Source organism: Schistocerca cancellata, chromosome 5 (assembly GCF_023864275.1).
Source record: "Schistocerca cancellata isolate TAMUIC-IGC-003103 chromosome 5, iqSchCanc2.1, whole genome shotgun sequence".
NCBI lineage: Eukaryota > Metazoa > Arthropoda > Insecta > Orthoptera > Acrididae > Schistocerca > Schistocerca cancellata.
The window spans coordinates 663,475,126-663,493,950 of NC_064630.1; the positions used below are offsets into that span (position 1 = coordinate 663,475,126).

The 18,825-nt window shown below is 42.4% G+C and overlaps 1 protein-coding gene across 1 annotated transcript in view; it reads right to left on the reverse strand.

Moving 5' to 3' along the window:
* Window positions 1–385: 385 nt before the first annotated feature.
* LOC126187653 (solute carrier family 15 member 1-like) overlaps window positions 386–18,825 on the reverse strand; it is a 215,621-nt gene continuing 197,181 nt past the window's right edge. The window contains exons 14-17 of the mRNA XM_049928863.1: window positions 17,487–17,586; window positions 17,183–17,308; window positions 1,732–1,839; window positions 386–761 (exon numbers count right to left, since the gene is read on the reverse strand). Of these exons, the coding sequence (XP_049784820.1) occupies window positions 570–761; window positions 1,732–1,839; window positions 17,183–17,308; window positions 17,487–17,586 (526 nt within the window). The 3' untranslated portion in view covers window positions 386–569. The remainder of the gene's footprint in view (window positions 762–1,731; window positions 1,840–17,182; window positions 17,309–17,486; window positions 17,587–18,825) is intronic.

The following is an 18,825-nucleotide window of genomic DNA, read 5'->3' on the forward strand; positions in this document are numbered from 1 at the left end:
TATAGAGTTAGTCCTGTGAGAGTGTGCGAACGTTTTGTAAATGTTTTTGATTCGTGTAACTGAGGCAGGAGCTGAGTGCCAGCCAGATCTTCACCAAATCGGATGTGGGAAACCGCCTAAGAACCACATCTAGGATATGGTCTGTAACCCACCGGGCGGATTGTATTTCTCTCTCTACTTGTTTTCTTCCCTCCCTACTCGGGCGTTGAAGATGTGACCTCAGTGGATGCTCTAAATGCATCATGTTTGTTCCTTGAACGGTGCCGTTGGAAGAAATTCCATTCGCAAATTTGGAGGATGGGGGTAACATGGTAGGCCATACAGAACAACTGTCAGATTCCTTAAATTAGAAAATAAATCTGTTATTTTGTTATTTAGATCAAAGCACATTATGACAGATATTACTGAATTATAAAAATGTTGATGCAAGTTGCTTGTATTTACAGATGAGAGAATGTACAAAAGTCGATGAGAGGTTTCTATATAACATGTAGATCTAAGTATTACGTGCGATATAATTTTTACACAGATGATTATATGATATTATCTTTGCTGTATATAGAAATAAATTATTCTTCAGGCTTGAAATTAGGGTTCTCGAGTCCTTGTTCTTGTTTGACGCTGTTAACATCATCACTCTTTAAGTCTTCTTCGCTGTCATCGTCTTGTGGTTTTTCCACGTACTTGTATCCTCTCGCCATTAAGCCAAATATTCCCATATCCACAATCATCAGGCCAGCAAACAGGAAGAACGTGTTAGCCTGCGTCAAAAACAACATCCAATCAATAAGAGAGATTACCCAATGTACACGTTAATACAAACATTTCTTTTAAATCCTACGAGGTTCAACGACACAACCTGCAAGAGAATACTAACAAACTGAGCGCATAGGCAGAGAAAAGTGGGCTGATGAAATAAAAAATAAGAGGTTAGTTGGCGCCATCGGTATCAGTGAGGAAGTTGCATTAGCAGCACGCTAGGACCTGCCTGTCGAAGGCTCTCGATGAACAGTCCGATTCTGACATTTACACGTAAATTAACATTAACATCAACACAACTGAATACAACAACACGTTTCTAAATAATGACCATTGTGTGATTAAATTACAATAAATCCAAACGAAATAAAAGTTTTCCACTTATAAAAATCAACAGTGCTGGATTCACTCAATCGTCATCTGGCTAATATTGGGGTATTCCATCTAGTTTAGACACGATACAAAAAAACTTTTTTAAATCTATTTGATATTATTACACGATCCGTTAAATTAAATTCATTACAAGATGATTTTTGCAAAACGTTTCAATTTTTCTGAAAATGGCGCTTCTACTTACGTGCTAATACATTTTTCTTGTTATCGTTCTTTCAGTATTCTGTTCCTACTGTGAAGGATGTGACATTTGTTTCATATGAAGCTCACTGGTAGCACACAAACAGTAAGTGTTCGTTGTTACCCACAAATTTTCGCCGTCGACGAGTTTCTAAAAATGTGGTTTTTCATCACATACTAAAATCGAGAGTACTGGGAAAATTGTCTTCAAATGTTTATTTTCCTATCCAGTAATTTCTCTGTCTTAACTGAAAGGTATCCCTTGACTGGTTAGTGACAGAAATACATCTGTTATTTTCGTTCTGCTTTCCGAGAAAATGCCAGTGCCCTAAGAAAACATTTGACACATACTTCTTGATTATTTAGTATTGTTTTTGTATTTCAGTTATTGCGTCTTACCTGGCTTTCAAAAATTTTTGCTCCTTCGATTATGATGACAATCAAGTTTCCAACCGCAACTGAGAGCAGCCAACCGGATGTTAGAAGGGATTTCATACTCGCTGGAGCCTGAAACACATGTTCAATTTTAACTCAATCATCCGTCGGTGCGTGACAGTATATGGCAAAAACATCAAATAGGAAACACATCCCTGATGTCCTGTTTCCTTTTTAATATTAACATATTTCACAGTAAAAGCGATCGTCATAACTTACATTACACCATACTGATCTAGTGTCAACGCTATAAAAATCAGCTACGATACTGGCAAAGATGGCATCGCGGAGTGTCGCTGTTCATAACGAGGGACGATCAGAGCATAAATCTTCCTAAGCCACCATTGTCGCCCTACTTACTGAATTCCTCGACCGAAATGATTTCTGTCTTCCACCTACCATTAAAATTAATTACCCTCCTTAATTCGGCTGCAGATAATGTGAATAAACGTGTGGCTCGATGCAGGCACCCGTTATTCCCTGGCACTACTGAAGACCCAAAGACCAAGGTTGGTTTCAGAATGTATAAAATGTCTATAATTTTCATTTACTGCAGTGGCAAGATTGTACGAGGCGTGTTTTTTAAGTACGTACCGTTTTGAAATTAAAAAAAGACGTGCTAAGATATCTCAATAATTTTATTTTTACATGAAAGCCTGTACCTTAATCTACTTTTCCATATAATTTCCGTCAATATTGAGGCACTTCTCATAACGTTGTACCAGTTTTTGGATACCGTCCTCATAGAAGTCTGCCGGCTGACTTGTTAACCACTGCATCACCACTGTTTTGACTTCGTCATTGCCTTGAAGACGCTGACCGCCCAAGTGTTTCTTCAAGTGCCGGAACAGATGGTAGTCACTGGGCGCAAGATCGGGGCTTTACGGAGGATGATCTAGAGTTTTCCATCGAAAAGATGTGATAAGATCTTTGGTCTGATTCGCCACATGCGGACGGGCATTGTCTTGCCCTTGCTCAACTTCCATGGACTGTTGCTTTGATTCTGGTGAGATGTAGGCCACCCATGTTTCATCGCCCGTAACAATTTGGCTTAAGAAATCATCACCGTCGTTGTGATACCGCTCAAGGAAAGTCAATGCACTGTCTAAACGTTTGGTTTTGTGCACATCCGTCAACATTTTCGGTACCCAATGTGCGCACAATTTTCGGTAATTCAAGTGTTCGGTCACAATGCCATACAAAACACTACGAGAAACATTAGGAAAGTCATCCCGCAAAGAGGAAATCGTAAAGCGTCTGTTTTCTCTCACCTTATTGTCCACTTCCTGTACCAAACTTTCATTAACGACCGATGGACGCCCACTCCGTTGTGTATCGTGCACATTTGTGCGGCCATCTTTAAGTCCTCTCACCCACTTTCTTACCATTCCATCACTCATAATGTTTTCTCCGTAAACTGCACAGATCTCACGATGAATATCGATCGCTTTTAGGCCTTTAGCACTAAGAAATCTTATAACAGCCCGTATTTCACAGTCGGCGGGACTCACGATTATCGGAGGCATCTTGAACACTCAGTACACAACGTAAACAAGGAAGAATCAAAAATGGCTCTGAGCACTATGGGACTTAACATCTGTGGTCATCAGTCCCCTAGAACTTAGAACTTCTTAAACCTAACTAACCTAAGGACATCACACACATCCATGCCCGAGGCAGGATTCGAACCTGCGACCGTAGCGGTCACGCGGTTCCAGACTGAAGCGCCTAGAACCGCACGGCCACACCGGCCGGCAAACAAGGAAGAATCAGACTGTAATGGCGTCAGTGCGTAGATTAAGGTACAGGCTTTCATGTAAAAATAAAATTATTGAGATATCTTAGCATGCATTTTTTAAATTTCAAAGCGGTACTTACTTAAAAACACGCCTCGTATTCGCTCAGGATTCCAAGTTCCTGGTTTCCGCCGTAATACGCTTTACGAAGACGCACTACGAAGGAATTATCCGAATGGCCATCCGGTGTGACCGAGCGGTTCTAGGGGCTTCAGTCTGGAACCGCGCAACAGCTACGGTTGCAGGTTCGAATCCTGCCTCGTGCATGGATGTGTGTGAGGTCCTTAGGTTAGTTAGGTTTAAGTAGTTCTAAGTTCTAGGGGACTGATGACCTCAGATGTTTAAGTCCCATAGTGCTCAGAGCCAGACAATTATCCGAATGGGATGGAAATCAGTAGATGTGCTGTACATGTACAGTCAAACAAATGATTCACGATTTCGGAAAAATTGGATGATTTATTGAAGATAATGAGCTTCATAAACTGAGCAAGTCAATAGCACGTTGGTCCACCTCTGGCTCTTATGCAAGCTGTTACTGGGCTTGGCATTGATTGATAGAGTTGTTGGATGCCTTCCTGACGGATATCGTGCAAAATTCTGTTCAATTGGTGCGTTAGATTGTCAAAATCCAAAGCTGTTGGGTGTCCTTGCCCACAATGCTTCAAACGTTCTCGACTGGGAGAGATCCAGCGACCTCGTTGGCCTACGGTTTAGCAAGCACGAAGACAAGCAGTAGAAACTCTCGCCGTATGTGCCCGGGCATTATCTTGCTGAAATGTAAGGCCAGGATGGCTTGCCATGATGGGCAAGAATACTGGTCGTAGAGTATCTTCGACGTACCTCTGCAAGGCTGCCGCATATGACAACCAAAGGGATCCTGCTATGAAAATAAATGCCATCCCCCAGTATCACTCCTGGTTGTCGGGCCCGTATGGCAGGCGATAGTCAGGTTGGTATCCCATCACTGTCCGGGGCGTCTCCAGACGCATGTTCGGCGAGAAATTTCATTGAATGGAGTAGACTTGTCGTCAGTGATCAGTCCCGCTTCGAACAGAGCCTCAATGACCAGCGAAGAAGTGCCTGGAGATGCCTCAGACAGCCGTTGGATAACGACCTGACTCTCGCTCGCCATCGGTCCGCCAACCAGGAATGATGGTCTGGTGCACCCATACAGCACAGCGCTGTGCGCCGGTATTCTACGCCCCGTTTTGTTGCCCTCCACGGCAAGCCACCAAAATGGCTCAAATGGTTCTGAGCACTAAGGGACTTAACATGCCCGCGGCAGGATTCGAACCTGCGAACGTAGCGGTCGCGCGGTTCCTGACTGAAGTGCCTAGAACCGCTCGGCCACTCTGACCGGCGGTAAGACACCCTGAACTTACGTTTCAGCAAGATAACGCCCACCTGCTCACGGCCAGAGTTTCTGCTGCTTATCTTCGGGTCTGCCAAATCCTATCTTGGCCACCGAAGTCGCCGGATATCTTACCTGCTAAGAACGTTTGGGGCATTATGGACAGCGCCCGCCAACCAGCTCGGCATTTTGATGATCTAACGCCCCATACTATCAATCAATGTTATGCCGAATTAGTACTTGCATTAGGAGATAGAGGTGGACCAAAGTGCTATTGAATTGCCCAATTTATGAAGCTCTGAAATTACACTATTTTTGTAAAAACGCAGTTTTCATTCTGCATGTGTGAAAATTTTACAATGTGTAGATACATCCTTCCCACTTGTTTACAAACTTAGTTCAACCCGTTCCCGTGAGTGGCGCTGTCACAGCATGTCTTCAAGATGGCTGCTACACTTGATATCCGTCAGAAGCAACGTGCTGTCATAGAATTCCTGTGCTGTGAAAATGAGGCAGTGGGAAACGTCCACAAGAGGTTGAAAAAGGTGTATGCAGATGCTGCTGTCGATTGCAGTACAGTTAGTCGGTGGGCAAGCAGGTTACGTGACGAAAGCGGGCACGGCAATATTGAGGATTGTCCTCGCAGTGGCAGGCCTCGTACTGCACACACTCCAGACAATGTGCAGAGAGTTAACGAATTGATGACTGCTGACAGATGCACATGTGACGTCACTGAAGAAACTTCAAGCTCGACTGAGTCGTGTGCGACCACATCGGCAAAAGCAGGACGTTTTGCTGTTGCGCGACAATGCGTGGCCACATGTCAGTCAAAAAACCATGGAAGCGATCACAAAACTCGGTTGGAAAACAATGAAACACCCGCCTTACAGTCCTGACCTGGCTCCATGTGACTATTATCTCTTTGGGAAACTGAAATACTCTCTTCGTGGAACAAGGTTTGAAGATGATGACTTCCTTGTGCACGCTGCCAAACAGTGGCTCCAACAGGTTGGTCCAAAATTTTACCGTGTTGGTATACAGGCGCTGGTTCCAAGATGGCGTAAGGCAGTTGAGAGGGATGGAAATTATGTGGAGAAATGAAAATATTGTTCCTAAAGGGCGTATCTACACACTGTAAAACTTTCAAACATGTAGAATAATAGATGGATAAAAAAATAGTGTGCATTTCTTTTGGAGTGACCCTCATATAATCACTTGTTTGTCTGTACATGTACATCTCGTCTACCGATTTCCATCCCATTCGGATAATTCCTTCGTGATGCGTCGATCTTTCTTTTCTTAGAGTGCATTATCAATAGTAATGCAATAGGCAGATTCCTATATTCCTATAAGCCACGACTGTGATTATTAGTACACAATAGGTTTTTCGATAAATTCTTTCTGTGACACATGTGTTGGCCTTTTAGTCGGAAGGCTGCAGGTGGTTTGACGCAGCTCTCCACGCTTGTCAATTCTGTGCAAGTCTCTTCATCTCTGTGTTACTAACTGCAACCTACATCCATTTGAAACTGACTACTGTGGCGAAGGTTTGGTTCCCCTTCCTAATTTTACATTCTATACCTCCTTTTTTTTCCCAAACTGACAATTCCTTGTTGCCTCAGGATGTGTCCTTTTAACCGAGCCCTTCTTAGAGTCACGTTGCGCCAACACCCCAAAACGATTCAATACTTACTCGATCTGCCCATACTTCAATAGCACCTCAGCCGGTCGTTGTGACCGAGCGGTTCTAGGCGCTTCAGTCGGGAACCGCGCTGCTGCTACGGTTGCAGGTTCGAATCCTGCGGTGGGCATGGGTCTGTGTGATGTCCTTAGGTTAGTTAGGTTTAATTAGTTCTAAGTCTAGGGGACTGATGACCTCAGATGTTAAGTCCCATAGTGCTTAGAGCCATTTGAACCATTTGATTTCAATAGCACCACATTTCAAAAGCTTCTGTCCTTTCCTTGTCTTTACTGTTTGTCGACCCCGTTTAGCTGCCCACATAACGTTATACTTCAGACAAATACTTCCAGAAAACACTTTCTAACATTTACATTGATTTTCTATGTAACGTATTTCCGTTTTTCAGAAACGTTTTTCTTGCTACTTAGTCTGTGTTATATCTTCGTTATTTCGGTCAGCGTTGGTTCTTTTTCCGCCCAATCTCTACTACGTTAAGTGTCTTATTCCCTAAACTCGGAGGGTATTTCAGTAATATTACACAAACATAACACACTGAGGTGACAGAACTCACGACATAGCGATATGCACGTATACGGATGGTGGTAGTATCGCGTACACAATGTATAAAAGGGCATTGCATTGGCGGAGCTGTCATTTGTACTCAGGTGTTTCATATGGAAAGCTTTCTGACCTGACTGTGGCTGCATAATGGGAAGTAATAGACTTTGAACAAGGAATGGTAGTTGGAACTAGATGTATGGGACATTTCATTTCGGAAATCGTTAGGAAATACAATATCCTGAGATCAACAGTGTCAAGGGTATGCCGAGAATACCAAATTTCGGGCATTACCTCTCACCTCGGACAACGCGGGCTTCACTTAATGACCGAGAGCAGTGGCTTTCGCATAGAGTTGTCAGTGTTAACAGACAAGCAACACAGCGCGAAATAACCGCAGAAATCAATGTGGAACCTACGACGAACGTATCCGGTAGGATAGTACAGTGAAATTTGTCGTTAATGGGCTATGGCAGCAGACGACCGACGCTAGTGCCTTTGCTAACAACACGGCATCACCTGCAGTGCCTCTCCTGGATTCGTGACCATATGGGCTGGGCCAAAGACGACTGAAAAACCGCAGAATGGTTAGATGAGTCCCAATTTCAGTTGGTAAGAGCTGATGATAGATGTCGAGTGACATCACGAAGCCATGGACCCAAGTTGTCAACAAGGCACTATGCAAGCTGCTAGCTTCGTGATAGTGTGGTCGGTGTTTACATGGAAAAGACAGAATCCTCTGATACAACTGAACCGATCAATGACTCAAAATGGTATGTTCGGCTACCTGGAGATCATACAACGATGGCATTTTTATAGCTGACACTACGGCATGTTACCAGGTCACACTTGTTCGCGACAGGTTTGAAGAATATTCCGGACAGTTCGAGTGAATGATTTGGCCAACCAGATCACCAAACATCAATCTCATCGAACATTTGTGGGTTACAATCGAGAGATCAGTTCGTGTACAAAATACTGCACCGGAAACACTTTCGCAATTATGGACGGCTGTAGAGGCAGTATGGTTCAATAGTTCTGTAGGGGTCTTCGAACGACTTATTGAGTCCATGCCACGTCGAGTTGATGCGAAACGCCGGGCAAAAGAAAGTCCGGCACGATATTAGGAGGTATCTCGTGACTTTTGTCACCTCAGTGTTTAGTGAAGACAAGGAACTGAAAGATTTATAAGTGTTATTTGATAACATTATCAAGCGTATTAGTCATCTGTTAGATTAACATTTACGTAAAGATAACGTATAGATTAATTGATGAAAGGAGAAATTATAAAAATGCAGTAAATGAAGCAGGCAAAAAGGAATACAAACGTCTCAAAAATGAGATCGACAGGAAGTGCAAAATGGCTAAGCAGGGATGGCTAGAGGACAGATGTAAGGATGTAGAGGCTTATCTCACTAGGGGTAAGATAGATACTGCCTACAGGAAAATTAAAGAGACCTTTGGAGAAAAGAGAGCCACTTGTATGAATATCAAGAGCTCAGATGGAAATCCAGTTCTAAGCAAAGAGGGGAAAGCAGAAAGGTGGAAGGAGTATATAGAGGGTCTATACAAGGGCGATGTGTTTGAGGACAATATTATGGAAATGGAAGAGGATGTAGAGGAAGATGAAATGGGAGATATGATACTGCGTGAAGAGTTTGGCAGAGCACTGAAAGACCTAAGTAGAAACAAGGCCCCAGGAGTAGACAACATTCCATTAGAACTACTGACAGCCTTGGGAGAGCCAGTCCTGACAAAACTCTACCATGTGGTGAGCAAGATGTACGAGACAGGCGAAATTCCCTCAGACTTCAAGAAGAATATAATAATTCCAATCCCAAAGAAAGCAGGTGTTGACAGATGTGAAAATTACCGAACTATCAGTTTAATAAGTCACGACTGCAAAATACTAACGCGAATTCTTTACAGACGAATGGAAAAACTAGTAGAAGCCGACCTCGGGGAAGATCAGTTTGGATTTCGTAGAAATATTGGAACACGTGAGGCAATACTGACCCTACGACTTATCTTGGAAGCTAGATTAAGGAAAGGCAAACCTACGTTTCTAGCATTTGTAGACTTAGAGAAAGCTTTTGACAATGCTGACTGGAATACTCTCTTTCAGATTCTGAAGGTGGCAGGGGTAAAATACAGGGAACGAAGGGCTATTTACGATTTGTACAGAAACCAAATGGAAGTTATAAGAGTTGAGGGGCATGAAAGGGAAGCAGTGATGGGGGGCGGGGGGGGTGAGACAGTGTTGTAGCCTCTCCCCGATGTTATTCAATCTGTATATTGAGCAAGCAGTGAAGGAAACAAAAGAAGAATTCGGAGTAGGTATTAAAATCCATGGAGAAGAAATAAAAACCTTGAGGTTCGCCGATGACATTGTAATTCTGTCAGAGACAGCAAAGGACTAGGAAGAGCAGTTGAACGGAATGGATAGCGTCTTGAAAGGACGATATAAGATGAACATCAACAAAAGCAAAACGAGGATAATGGAATGTAGTCGAATTAAGTCGGGAGATGCTGAGGGTATTAGATTAGGAAATGAGACACTTAAAGTGGTAAAGGAGTTTTGCTATTTGGGGGGCACAATAACTGATGATGGTCGAAGTAGAGAGGATATAAAAAGTAGACTGGCAATGGCAAGGAAAGTGTTTCTGAAGAAGAGAAATATGTTAACATCGAGTATAGATCTAAATGTCAGGAAGTCATTTCTGAAAGTATTTGTATGGAGTGTAGCCATGTATGGAAGTGAAACATGGACGATAAATAGTTTGGAAAGGAAGAGAATAGAAGCTTTCGAAATATGGTGCTACAGAAGAATGCTGAAGATTAGATGGGTAGATCACGTAACTAATGAGGAGGTATTGAATAGGATTGGGAAGAGGAGAAGTTTCTGGCACAACTTGACTAGAAGAAGGGATCGATTGGTAGGAAATGTTCTGAGGCATCAAGGGATCACCAATTTAGCATTGGAGGGCAGCGTGGAGGGTAAAAATCGTAGAGGGAGACCAAGAGATGAATACACCAAGCAGATTCAGAAGGATGTAGGTTGCAGTAGGTACTGGGAGATGAAGGAGCTTGCACAGGATAGAGTAGCATGGAGAGCTGCATCAAACCAGTCTCAGGACTGAAGACCACAACAACAACAACAACGTATAGAGTTATAGTTACGATGGTGTACCTGGTCGAAGAAAGTATCTTTGAAGAACAGCATTCTGTTAGCTGATTTTTCTTTCGGAAATGTGCAATAGTCACAAAGATTCTCACGTAAGAAACAGTGCAGCAGTAGTTGTTTCCACTGTGCGAGATGTTACTCGTGGGTGTAAAAGTGGCTCCCAAAGCATAACCGGCGAGCTTGTAAGAACAGTTGAACAGAATCGATAGTGTCTTGTAAAAAGGTTACATCATGAACATCAACAAAACTAAAATAAAGGAAAAGGAATGTAGTCGAATTAAAACAGGCGATGCTGATGGAATTAGATCAGGAAAGGAGATACTAAAAGCAGTTTTTCCTATTTCGGCAGCAAAATAACTGATGATGGCTGAAATAGAGAGGATATGAAATATAAATTGGAAATAGCAAGAAAAGGCTGCTTAAAATGGTGAATTTAATATTATCCAACATAAATACAATGTTAGCAACCTTAGAGTGTAGCCTTGTATGGAAGTGAAGCGTTGGCTGTAAACGGTTGAGACAAGAAGATATTAAAAGACTTTCGAATGTCCTAGAAACTAAAGTTGACGATTTGATGGGTAGATCGAAAACTAATGAGGTGCTGCTGAATTGAATTGAGAGACAAAAAGTTATGGCTTTACTAAAAGAAGGGAATGGTTAATAGGACATGTGGTGAGATGTCAAGGAATCGTCAATCTGGGAAGTGTCGAGGGTGAAAATTATTTAGGATGACCTAGGTATGAATACCGTAAGCAGATTCAGATGGCTGTAAAGTTGCAGTAACTACTCAGAGATGAAGAGGCTTTCATAGGATAGGCTGAAACTGAAGAGCTACATGAAATCTGTCTCCGGACTTAATACCCCAACAACAATATCAACAGGGTTATGCACGTAGAACTGTGTAATGCACAAATCAAAAAAAGTTTTGCATCACCTCCGTTCCTAGAACTCCTGAAGATAAGACGTTGACTGTAGATATTGTATCACAGATACAGCTCCTTTGACTATTCAGAGACGTTACTAAACCCGCCCATACATGTAAACAACAACGCATGAGCAGCGCCTGTTACACGGAGGGGGTCCGACAGCCGATCAGTTCCAGTCATTCCACCGGGAAGGAGGTACACGGCTCATGTTGTCTGTAGTTCAACCAAGCCTAGACGGTCAATACCGTGGTTCGATCGCGTCCGCCTTGTTACTTTGTGCCAGGAAGGGCTCTCAACTAGGGAAGTGTCCAGGCGTCTCGGAGTGAACCAAAGCGATGTTGTTCGGACATGGAGGAGATACAGGGGGACAGGAACTGTCGATGACATGCCTCGCTCAGGCCACCCGAGGGCTACTACTGCAGTGGATGACCGCTACCTACGGATTATGGTTAGGAGGAATCCTGACAGAAACGCCACCATATTGAATAATGCTTTCCGTACAGCCACAGGACGTCGTGTCATGACTCAAACTGTGCGCAATAGGCTGTATGATGAGCAGCTTCACTCCCGACGTCCATGGCGAGGTCCATCTTTGAAACCACGACACCATGTAGTGCGGTGCAGATGGGCCCAACAACATGCCGCATGGACCGCTCAGGATTGGCATCACGTTCTCTTCACCGATGAGTGTCACATATGTCATCAAACAGTCAATCGTCGGAGACGTGTTTGGAGGCAACCCGGTCAGGCTGAACCCCTTAGACACATTGTACAGCGAGTGCAGCAAGGTGGAGGTTCCCTGCTATTTTGGGGTGGCATTATGTGGGGCCGACGTACGCCGCTGGTGGTCACGGAAGGCGCTGTAATGGCTGCACGATACGTGAATGCCATCCTCCGACCGATAGTGCAATCATATCGGCAGCATACTGGCGAGGCATTCGTCTTCATGGGCGACAATTCGCGGCCCCATCGTGAACATCTTGTGAATGACTTCGTTCAGGATAACGACATGTTCAACTAGACTGGTCAGCATGTTCTCCAGACATGAACCCTATCGAACATGTCTGGGATCGACTGAAAAGGTCTGTTTATGGACGACGTGACCCACCATCCACTCTGAGGGATCTGCGCCGAATCACCGTTGAGGAGTGGGACAATCTGGACCAACAGTGCCTTGATGAACTTGTGGATAGTATGCCATGACGAATACAGGTATGCAGCAATGCAAGAGGACGTGCTACTGGGTATTAGAGGTACCGGTGTGTACAACAATCTGGACCACCACCTCTGAAGGTCTCACTGTGTGGTGGTACAACATGCAATGTGTTGTTTTCATGAGCAATAAAAAGGGCGAAAATGATGTTTACGTTGATCTGTATTACAATTTTCTGTACAGGTTCCGTCCGCAGCTCGTGGTCGTGCGGTAGCATTCTCGCTTCCGACGCCCGGGTTCCCGGGCTCGATTCCCGGCGGGGTCAGGGATTTTCTCTGCCTCGTGATGCCTGGGTGTTGTGTGATGTCCTTAGTTTAGTTAGGTTTAAGTAGTTCTAAGTTCTAGGGGACTGATGACCATAGATGTTAAGTCCCATAGTGCTCAGAGCCATCTGAACTATCTGTACAGGTTCCGGAACTCGCGGAACCAATGTGATGCAAAACTTTTTTTTTATGTGTGTATTAAAGGCGACCAGTAATTCGCAGTTATCTCTACTTCAGTAACCACCTTCCAAGAATGAAGCCTATAAAAATAGTTAAATGAAAGAATTACTTTGTTCTGTAGTTTTCTCGTTTTTACGAGGAATAATACTTTTCTAGCTCGTGTGGGTGATGTTACGCTGCAGCATGGATGATTTAAATCGTTAAGGCATCTCTCAAGTCAACGCTCCCGCACACGTCCTTTCCGGGAATGGGCCAAGAGTATTCAGTCTGAACTTTTATATTTCCAAATGACTGCAAACCGACAGGAATTCGTCAGTGGAATATTTCAGATACATACTGTATGAAGACAACGAAAGCTCATCGAACGTATAGTGTTTGGACAGTATACAAGATTATTACTGAAACTTAAGTCTAAGTTCGGATTGTTGCTCTGTTCCAGGGTAGTAGGTAAGTGGTCATGCTTCTGTAATATGACTTTGTATATAATAATAATAATAATAATAATAATAATAATAATAATAATAAAATAATAATAGTAATAATATACGTCTCAACGGGCTGGTGAAAGTCTTTCAGTTGTACGTCGTTTTGGTGACTTGCGTGATCCACCAGCATCCGGTATTCATAGGCTGTCGTCCATTTAAATACTAACCACGTCAAACGTTTCGCAACTTCGGTGATCGGGCAAGAACCGTTGGAGCCAACGTAGCAAGGCCGTTGCCTATTCTGTAGTTTAATTCTTAATTTCTTTAATTTAATTTCTTAATTTCTTTAATTTCTTCTTAGCGTAAAGGTCGAATATGGTGCGACATGTTGACTACTGCACTGCAACTGCATCTCGTACTCTTCGCTGATGGACTCGTAACATTTAGTTGCAGCTATGTGTAATCATCGAGTCAGGCCTGTCACTATATGTTCCGTAACCTATCATTTCCTGTCCACCTGTGTGTGTTAGCCTCTTTTTCATTTTGTATCATCTTTGCCTAGTTTCCGCTCATAGGAGGAAGGGGATTTTTGTTCGGCTAAAGATGATGGGCCGGGATTTCCCTAATCCTGCTAAATAATGCCGGCTAGAGCCTACATGGAGGACGAAGCGAGAAATTTTACCATGACGGCGATTGCGGAAAGTGTTATTAATGTCCTGCCAGGGGCACAACCTGACAGAAATGCTGCATGCAGGAGCAGTGGAATGGCTGATGAAAATGCCTACTGTTTGTTCTGGTTTGCTGATTGGCTGAAAGGCCTACATTTTAAACAGGTCCGTGAAGAGGTTGGCAGCTCACGAAACTGCGGCAGTCGACTGGCCGTGTGCTCTCTGAGGCGCAGATGGTATTTTCGAGGCGTATTCTGGAAGTTTGGGTTTCGTGATATATCGTGATCAACCAGGGACTGAGTGTGATGCAGAAGACTGAGAATATCCATAGTGCGTTCTCGCGCAAGGGCAGCGATTTGTCGTTAGGCATTTTCCGTCTGTGATTTGTGAATGATGAGGAGTAATGAGTGTGGACTGATGCGGTAAGATAAGGGCTCTGTGGAAACGTGGATATTTTAGCTAGCTGGAAGTGTCGAAATGGTAGTTAGACAAAAAGTAACTGACTTGGCTAGGGTTATTTGATGCTAATAAACATCATGTGTATGTACAAATCTGACAGTGATGGTTTTGAGTGACCTCTTCCCTATCGATATTGAACTGTGTTCCGGTTTGGTGGTCGGGTAATTAGCAGCAGTAACTGCTAATAGTCAACTGAATGTGACTTACTGAACAGTTAGCGGTGAACCTTTCCAATCCGATGGTCAGATCTAGGAATCTTACCTGAAAGCACTTTGGTAGCAACTGGGTTATTCAATTATTCGCTTTGGATATAAGAGAGTTTAACCATCTCTCACGGATCGAAGCAAGTCTGGCGACCCTTATTTAATCTGATTGGATAGTAAGGCACAGTAGACTATTAATCGGCGTCCGCCAAGAACTTTTCAGGTTAAATCCGTGGAGCAGTACGTCCCATCCTTGGGTTGACGCCCCGCACACAACCAGCAGTGCGTGGACCGTGGCCATAGCCGGGACGCCACAGGAGCTTCGAGGATGGACAAAAGGAACGTTTCGGTTCTTTATCTGCTTTAGGCAGCATACCGGTACAACAATGATTTCAGACACCTTATTAGTTAAAACCAAAATGTCCGAAGGGGGGACAGTCAATGAATAAAAAGTCATTTATCTGAAGATGTCTTCCGTCGCTCAACTTTTTACTAATCTATTCGTTTATTTTTCATTTTATTTGTATGCAGATGTTTTCCTCGCCCAACTTTTTATTCATTGACAGTCCACTAGGGTTTTAACTAAGAAGGTTGGGCCCCCATAACTTTCGCCATGTTGTTTACCTTGTTTTAATGTTTATATGCACCTGACGGTGTGGTTAGACGCTACGCAACAGATAGCGCCTTAATAAAATTGGTTCAAGATGCAGCAAAGTTCTGGCTACAAAATTCATTTCTTTTCCCTCTGCAGTTAGAAAATATTTGAATACAGCATTGGCCATACCGTAAGTAACCTATTTGTATGTTGGCAGCGCTATAGATTGTGTTAATATCGCTGACAGCGCTCTGCGCCCTCGGCAAGAGGTTCTGTGATTGGACGGACTAGAAGTTAGCGAGTGGATAGGGAAGTCTATGGACATGATAATGGAGACTCTGTATTGGTAGGACATGCATTGTAAATTGAGATGAAATGATGTGTTTATAAGAAAATACGCAAGGAAATTGATAATTTTTGGGTAGTGGAAGTATTGACAACTATATAATTATCAGAACTGGAGTGAGGTAAAATTTTCAAAATGCGTTGTTTGCTCTTCAACGAAATCTTTCTTTTAGCTAACCATATGCCTCCTATTAGTTAGAATCTATAGTAGCTAGAATATTTTTATTTATCTGTCTGTTGTTGTTACTTGCTGTAATTGTTGTTCGCGTTATGAGGATTTTCCATGAGGTAAGTGACTTATGAAAAAGTATGGAGTTTTCACTTCGGGATTCGTGATTTAAATGAGCTTAGGCAATTAACAGAGTTGGTGGTAGTTTCATATTTCTTCAATTTCATATTTTTTGGATTAGTATTATTGTTAGGATTTCCTGCAATTCAGAGCCATTATTTTGTGTTAATTATTGGAAGTCGTGTTGTCAATGTATAGCAGTCAGATCGCGTTGGGCTTGAATATTGTGGATAATAAATGAATACATTAAGTTTAAGTTGTCTTTGTCAGTGAACATTCTGTAGGTCAGTTTTAATATAAAAAAATAACTAAAGAGTTAGTTTCAATACGTACCAGTATGACCCACTCTCAATCTCATTATCAGTCTCGTAATGTCGTAATACTTTTTCTGAAAACTACGTCCTTTCTAAAGATGTTAATGAAACCATTATACAGAGGTTTCCTTCCATACTAGAGACAAATTTTGATGTCTGTGTTATCAGATTTTAAAGATTTATCATACTTTATTACGGAATCTAATGTTTTCACTTTAGCAGATTGTTCAAAGAAGGTGTTATTTAGACACATTACTACTGTGTATCGAGCCGGCAACAGAGCGTAGGCCTTTTTTCTTTTTCCCGGGCAACATTGTCACGCAAACTCACTTCATGGTTCGGGAACTTATTATCCGAGAATTGTAGAACCTAGGTATGTTCTATAACTTTCGTTTAGAACATTTTCACTTTATTCTTGAGAAAAATTGGAATGTTTATTGCGAGACGAAATATGTTCGGTCAAAATTTCGGGATAGGATTTCTTTTTAACTCCTCGAGAACAATTTATGACCGCGCAATTTTAAATTATTTTGGAAGACGCAACAGGAATTTTAACTTTTAAATTTCTTTGCAAGTAGTAATCCTTTTCTTAACGTCCCACAGGTTGTCTGTTGCAACAGTAGACTGGGCATACATACTCGTGACGAACTGTGCGTTGCAATGCTGTTCCAGAATGCAAACCCCAGTCACTTTCCTCATGCGGTACTATTCGTTTCATCTATTAGGTCAAGTCGTCTAGATCAACCTTTAATGAGGTATCGTCGAATACAGGAGAAGACGATGAAATTTCAGGATTTGCGTAGTCGGATCCTTCTGTATGTACTCGCGCCCAGCAAATGAATCACTCTTTCCTTTCATATTCAATATCCAAGACGTCTTTGGTTTAACGCCCAAGAAACAATCTGCAACTAATTATTCACAGATCTAAAAAATACCTCTCTATTAGCAACATGTGGTATTTTTACCTGAGAATATGAAAATTCAAGTCCAGTAATGGAGAACATAACTTCCCCGGCTGTTATTACGACGTACTGTGGGACCAGCCATAACATATGTACTGAGTTTGGAGATGTCACAGTGTACAACTGATGCTGAAAGAGATGTAGAAATGTGTAAACAATACAAAAATTATGTGTTAAGCATAAGATATATAAAAAAGCCTATTCTAAATTCAAAAGTAATTTTAATTTTAGTTTGTGATAATAGTTATCTTTCAAATTATCTGCTAAGGCAATGGTTATTTTCTACATTCGAAAGAAAATTACTTACATTTGTACTTTCTGCTGTTTTAACCAATACATAATTGTAAACGCCTCCAAACTTTAACTCCACACTGTCTACTTTGTTGTTGTCCAGATAAACGTCATAACTGAAAAAAAAATCAGTGTAATGTTCCCAGATCAGAGATTTGTTACAATACTGAAAGCATTACACAAGGAAGCTAAGCGTAGCAATGCCTGACAGCAGGTCCTTACGAGTAATTGAGTGTGGCATTCCAGTTAGTCTACATTTAAACGTAAATAAATAAAATAATTGAATTTATATGTATAATTATTTATTCTTAACGTATACGATACACCAAATGCCGCCGTAACCTAATCAGCATTCTTGTGGAAGTTGAATCTGAGATTGGAAATTCTGGAAATTTGTGGGGAGTTCTGACTTGCATTAACCTAATCTAACTTGCACTAACTTACGCTAAGGACAGCACACACATCCATGCTCGAGGACGGGACTGGAGCCGCACGCACTGTGGCAAGGCGCCTGAGACCGCGCGGCTATCCCGCGCGGCGTACCTGAGACTAGCTACAGGAAAACATAAGCACACATGGATGCCCTAACGCATCAAATACTCATTGTTGTTCTTGTTGTTGTGGTCTTCAGTCCTGAGACTGGTTTGATGCAGCTCTCCATGCTAATCTATCCTATGCAAGCTTCTTCATTTCCCAGTACGTACTGCAGCCTACATCCTTCTGAATCTCCTTAGTGTGTTCATCTCTTGGTCTCCCTCTACGATTTTTACCCTCCACGCTGCCCTCCAGTACTAAATTGGTGATCCCTTGATGCCTCAGAACATGTCCTAACAACCGATCCCTTCTTCTAGTCAAGTTGTGCTACAAACTCCTCTTCTCCCCAATTCTATTCAATACCTCCTCATTAGTTATGTGATCTACCCATCTAATCTTCAGCATTCTTCTGTAGCACCACATTTCGAAAGCTTCTATTCTCTTCTTGTCCAAACTAGTTATCGTCCATGTTTCGCTTCCATACATGGCTACACTCCATACAAATACTTTCAGAAACGACTTCCTAACACTTAAATCAATACTCGATGTAAACAAATTTCTCTTCTTCAGAAACGCTTTCCTTGCCATTGCCAGTCTACATTTTATATCCTCTCTACTTCGACCATCATCAGTTATTTTGCTCCCCAAATAGCAAAGCTCCTTTACTACTTTAAGTGTCTCATTTCCTAATCTAATTCCCTCAGCATAACCCGACTTAATTCGACTACATTCCATTATCCTTGTTTTGCTTTTGTTGATGTTCATCTTATACCCTCCTTTCAAGACACTGTCCATTCCATTCAACTGCTCTTCCAAGTCCT